Source organism: Octodon degus, unplaced genomic scaffold, assembly GCF_000260255.1.
Source record: "Octodon degus isolate 3935 unplaced genomic scaffold, OctDeg1.0 scaffold00098, whole genome shotgun sequence".
Classification (NCBI taxonomy): domain Eukaryota; kingdom Metazoa; phylum Chordata; class Mammalia; order Rodentia; family Octodontidae; genus Octodon; species Octodon degus.
The window spans coordinates 517,795-523,909 of NW_004524674.1; the positions used below are offsets into that span (position 1 = coordinate 517,795).

Sequence of the window (6,115 nt, forward strand, 5' to 3'; positions counted from 1 at the left end):
AAAAGAAAAGTCTTAGGGCCAGGGAGATGGCTCAGTGGAATCAGCGCTTCCCTGGCAAGCGCAAGGGCCTGAGTTCAATCCCTGGTTCTGCCAAAAAAAAAAAAAAAATTGAAACAACAAACTTTTTTTTACGTATATGGTGCAGGGCCTAAAGGGTCTCACTACACAGATCAGACTCGTAGTGGTCTCCCCATTTTCAGCCTCCCAAACTCTGGGATTACAGGCGCACACCACCACACACAGTCTCAACTGCTGGCTCAGCACGCCCCAGGGGTGAGGCCAGCACATCATGGCTGCTGCACTCTACCTAAGCAGGTGCTTTTGTTTGCTGAGCTAGCTGGCCAGCCCTAACACACACATTTTTAAAGAACGTGCACAGCATTTTATTTTGTTTTCTGAAGTGTTTTTGTAGCTATTGTTGTTATTGTTTGAGATAGGATCTTGCTATATAGGTCAGGCTGGCTTTGAGCTCACTATGAGACCCAGGCTGCGCTCGAACTCAGTGATTCTACTGCCTCAGCATCCAAGTGCTGGGATTACTGGTGTGGACCACCATGCCAGGCTAAACACAGTATTTTTAAAAACCGTTCCTGGTACAGAACTCTTACTTGGAAATGGCTGAGTATAGGCATTTAGGTACAGTGATTTTGTCTTTCTGTGGATGAAACAATACGAAATGGTGACTGGATGTTTTCAGAATACCTGAAGCATCACTGTAGAACAAAGAGGTTTTTTAAATTTTTAAAACCTACCAACAAAGAGAAAAGGAGATAAAGAATATTCATTGTTCTGCTTATCCTACTGACCAAGTTCATTAAGTTTACCAGCTTATCAAACTGAATGAATCACAGCATGCCTTACCTTGGAGGTGACATCAATTCCAGTGATGAAGCTGCCAGCCTTGTTTTCGTATCTTCTGCTTGTGTCCTAACATAAAGAGGAAGAGTAAGAAATTCTGACAGCAATGGAGGAAAAATCCATGTAAAAGGCAGTCCAATAAATGGTTCTTTCTGAATAGTCATTCTTTTCAGCAACCCTTCTCCATGCACGGCAGCCCCTCATTAAGGAGCCCATCCCCCTGACTTCACAGTAGCAACCAACCATTCTAATGAAAAGTCTTCACTGAGCATGGTGGTGCACACCTGTCATCCCAGCACTTGGGAGGCTGAGGCAGGAGAATCACTGTGAATTCAAGGCCAACCTGGGTTACAAAGGGAGCTCAAGGCCAACCTGAACTGCATAGATAGACCCTGTCTCAAAAAGACAAAAAAAAAAAAAAAAGTATTTTCCTATCTAAAATCTTAAATGTTCCACTATTCCAAATATTCCAAAATCTTAATATTCGAAAATATTAAATATTCCAAATATTTCAACTATCCATGTAAAAAAAATCTAAATGATTTCATGAAAAATGTCAAAGATGAGACACACTTATTTCCCTAAATGCAGACTGGACAAAATGTCCACACAAGGCCACCAGGTGGAGCACAAGTCCCCATCAAAATGCAGAAAGTCCAGCCCGCGGAGGATTGGGGGGTGGGGGTGGGGGGCGCACAGCCAAGTGCAATGAGAAGATGGGATGTGAACAGGGAGGGCCAAAGTATCAGTTTCGATGTTTACCATGCTCCACGTACTATTTCTTAGGCCTGTCTGGGCCTTGGTTGCCTCCAAGCTTATCTTCCTGATCTTCTTTTCTGCTCTCCCGACAAAACATTTCTCTAACGAAACAATCCTGTTGGCATCTCAGAGCCTGCATGCTTGTTGTTGTCCCTGCTGGGAACATTCCCTTCCAATCTGTACCTGGTTGGTCCCTTTTTGTCATTTATAGCTCAGTTTAAATGTCACCATCTCAGAGGACTTCCCGGGCCATCCTATCACCTTCTCCTTGAAGCTCTACACAGCCTTGTACTTTCTACCCACTAACCTGTTTATCTTCTTCATAGAATTTAGCACTAATGGAAATCACTTGTCTACTGTGTTCCCACTAGAACATAAACTCCAGGCGGGAGTTTGATTTTGATGTTGATCAGGCAGGCAGAACTACGCCTAACAGACAGTGGTTGAATGGATACATGTAAAGTGAAAGGACATTATACTTATGCCATAACTTCAGTGATAGTTAAATAATATAACAGTTGGCAAAATGCCATTATGTTAATTAATGCCATTCTCATGATCATTTGCTAATCACTAGGCATTCTAACTTAGCTTTCTGCCATAACTTCAGTTTAAAGACAAAACCTGCTGGCATATAGTTTTAAAAAAGCTGACGTGTAAAATTGATGGCCAAGCCTGACTGGACGGACATAGGACTTCCAAACCACAGCAAAACATCCTTCATCATTCCCGCAGTGGTAATCAAGAAGGACCTGAGCGGTCCTGATATTTGGGACTTCACTGCGGGTCAGAAGCTAGGGCTACGGTGTAGGTGCTACACAGCAAAGGAAATGCGCGGGGCAAGACGACCCGTAAGTCACAGCAGTAACACAGCGTCTGGTGCTGTCAGGTCCAGCGTTCCCAAGGGAAAAACGAGTGCCATATTTAACAGACACCAACTCCACCGGAGCAGGACCTACATGAGACCTGGATGCGGGCGCGCCGAAGAGCTCTTTCTGGGCCGCTCCAGGTTGTGTTCCCGCCCGGGACTCGCCCTTTATCTCTACGCTAGCGCCCCCTCACTCATACCCTAGCACAACCTGGCTCCGAGGGGCAGCAATGGGGTGTCCTCAACTCCCCCCATTACCCCACCTCCAGCCTTCTCAACACCCATTTCCGGCGCCCCAGCGTCCTTTATCTGGCTCGGGGTCTCTCCTTAAGCCTGTTCTCCAGCCCCCGACGCCCGCGCTCCATCTCCCTCCCATGACTTCTCCGAGTGGGACCCCGGCCACATCCCCTTCCGGTCCCCACCGGTCGGGGCGCTCGCTCCGAGACCTCTTCCTCGCCCCCTGTCCCCCGCCCCCTGCCCGTACCGGGATCAGTTCCTTTAGGGAGCGCCGCACCGGCACGATCTCTAGCTCGCCCTCTTCCACTTCCATGGGCTCTGGCTCACCACGCTCCAAGCTGGACTCCACTTCAGGCGACGGAAGCCCCAGAGCTGGACCCACCGGGGCCTCTGCCTTCACCGACACTCGCAGGCCGCGTACGGCCGCCATCGCTGCTCGCCGGCCGCACCACTGAGAATTAGCTCCGCGACCGGCGGGCTAGATAGCCGCCGCCATAGGCCACAGAGACGCACAACTGCTTCCTAGAGCGCCACCTTCTTTGGCCTGAAAGCGGCTCTTAGCGCCGCCGCCCTCTGGTGCGCTGGAGGAACCTGGGGCCGGCTAGGGATAGGGTCTAGTGGAGGAGAAGGAGGGACCGAATGGGGCGGGGGCGGAGCCTGGAATAGACCCTTGTAGTTTGGGGTTACAAAATTTCGGCCCTACGAGGACTAAACCTGTAAGTAAAGCTGAATCCTATGAGACACTGTTCCTGACACTTCCAAGCCCTCGAACCCTTACAACAACATTATGAATCCTTATAAAGTTTTTTATTATCTTTATTTCACATGAGGAAAAACTGAGGCATTGATATTTACCCAAACTGCAGTTGCTTAAGGGATTAAAACGGCCCCCCCGCGGGGGGGGGCCCGGGGGTGGGGGTGGGGTGGGCGGGAGATAGCTCAGCAGAATAAGCACTTCCCTGGCAAGCACAAGGGCCTGAGTTCAGTCTCCATTACCACACGCACAAAAAAGTTGGAGCTGGGGAGATAGCTTATTGATCCAAGTGCCTGCTGGTAAGCTCAAGAACCCAGGTTCGATACCCCAGTTCGATCCTCAGTCACCAGTGACTGAGATGGGGCATGGTACACGCTTGTAATCCCAGTGCTGGGGAGGCTGAGACAGGAGGATCACTATGACTCTGAGTTGCATTGTAAGACCCTATAACAAATAAATAAATAAATATTTTTAAAGCGTGGTTCTGAACCCAGACAGTTGGGCTCTGGAGCTCCCAAGGCGCCTTGGTCTACAACTGCTTGACAGTCCATAGGTTAGCAGAGTTAACTATCTTATAAACCCTTTTTCTAGTTGTCCGGTAATTAACCATTTTATATACTTAGACCCAACCAGATCTACTTATGGAACAATAAAAAATTTTAAACCAAGGAAGACAGACCATGAGCAGAATGAGATACCATGTGTGATCTTGGGCAAGTCATTTAACTCTTCTCAGTTCCTTCATCAGTAAAACAGAAGTGTGTTGTACTCCTACAAAGAAGGTTGCGAGGGTTAAATGAGGCTATATGTATTTAAAAAAAATTTTTTATGTATTTAGAACAGGGCCTACAGGGTCTCACTACACAGATCGGACTCATAGTGATCCTCCTGTTTTCAGCTTCCCAAACTGGGATTACAGGTGCACACCAGCACATCTCATTCACTTCTCAGGGCGCCCTGGGGGCAGGGCCAGCATGGTAGCCAGGATCTGACCCAAGGTTATACGTAGATGCAGAACCCAACAGAAATAGAATAGGGGGCTGGGGAGATAGCTCAGTAGACTAAGCGCTTGCCTGGCAAGTGCAAGGTCCTGAGTTCAATCCCCAGTGCCAGGAAAAAAAAAAAAAGTAGAATGGTACATCTTAGTTTTTCTTAAATTGGGTCTAAATAACAGAACAAATATAAGATGGAACTTACTAGAAGACTGGTTTTGCTTAATGAAAGGAATGTGAAGTAGTTACAAAGTTGGGTTGAGGGGCTGGGAAGATAGCTCAGTAGATAAGTGCTTGCCTGGCAAGCTCAAGATCCTGAGTTCAATCCCCGGTACATTAAAAAAAAAATTGGGTTGAATGCATAGAGCACTTTCTTTAGTACATGTGCTGCTGAAGTGAGCACAAGCCCATTTTTTACAAAAACATTTCAAAGAAAGTCTGTGCATGAGGTGTCCAGCTATCGGTGAGAGTCACAGGCCTCATTATTCCGCTGATTTTCTAGGCCCAAAGGAGAAGCAGAAGCACCCTTCTCCTGCTATGGACGTCAGAAGGCCAGTCCAAAAGTCTGGGCAGGCTCCCCTCTGTGCTGAGCAAGGGCCCGACTGCTATCCTCTGGATTTGATACACAGAGGACTCTAGTGGTACCTGTTATAGTTTGTATCTAGGTGTCCCCCCAAAGCCTCATGTAGTCCCTGGGGTGAGATTCTAGACTTTGTGATTGATTCATGATCCAAGGCTGGGATATGGGTGTGAGTGCTGAGCTCACCCTGGGGCACATACCCTGAGGGCAGCATAAGTAAGGGGAGAGGCTTGCCTCTGCCTCTGCTGCTGTGGTTGTCTGCTCCTGCCTTTTTGCTTTTGCTGTTTTGCTGTTTTCACCAACATGAGCTGTTACTCTCTGTTATGTGCCACCTTGCCTGGGAGCCAGTTGAGTATAGACCGAAACCTCCACTAACTGTGAGCTAAATAAACCTTTCCTTCCTGAATTTTGGGTGTTGGGTATTTTGTCCCAGCAACAAGAGAAAAGCAGCTGAGACAGCACCCCAGTGCAGTTCAGAGAAGAACCAACCTCAGACCTGGCAGGTAATTCTGGAACCCAGGACAGTCAGACACGAGGGCTCCTAGTTAGTCTAGCAAGGTACCTTCCAGTTAGTCTAGTGAGGTACCTGGTGATTCTCCTGTGCTGTGGCACAGGGCATGTTAAAATAAAGATGTGCTTTGGTGGACCTGTAAAAAAAACAAAACCCACTAGGGCTCCTCTCAGGAAAGCCCATTGTGCTTTTCCCTAGTGAGTCACTGTTATGTTTATATCTGGGTGCACCCCCCCCCAAGCCTCATTTACTCATACGTGAGGGTTTTGAAGAGATTGAATCAGGGTGGCATTATGGCTGAATGTAATGTTAGGAGGTGCGGCCTGTTCTGAAAGGGCAGGTCACTGAGAAGTGGGGCCCGGAAGGGTGTATCTTCTCTCTTTGCTCTCTGCTTCCTGACTACCTCAACATGAGCAGCTGCCATGCTGTCCTTCCTCCGAGCCAGCCGACTATAGACCAAGAGGTCACAACAAACCTCTCCTCCTTTGATATGATGGTGTCAAGTATTAAGTACCAGGAGTAAGAAAAGTGACTAAGATAGCCACCCAACTCACCC

At 47.9% G+C, this 6,115-nt stretch overlaps 1 protein-coding gene across 4 annotated transcripts in view; it reads right to left on the reverse strand.

Moving 5' to 3' along the window:
• Positions 1–3,196, reverse strand: part of Ncbp3 (nuclear cap binding subunit 3) — a 33,032-nt gene extending 29,836 nt beyond the window's left edge. For 2 of the 4 annotated variants that reach the window (XM_004638288.2, XM_023723329.1), the window contains exons 1-2: positions 2,970–3,195; positions 862–927 (exon numbers count right to left, since the gene is read on the reverse strand). In XM_004638288.2, coding sequence (XP_004638345.1) covers positions 862–927; positions 2,970–3,152 — 249 coding nt within the window. In that variant the 5' untranslated portion in view covers positions 3,153–3,195. Of the gene's footprint in view, positions 1–861; positions 928–2,969 lie in introns of all 4 variants that reach the window. The other 2 variants (XM_023723328.1, XM_023723330.1) reach the window with 2 other exon arrangements.
• Between the last annotated feature and the right edge of the window lie 2,919 nt (positions 3,197–6,115).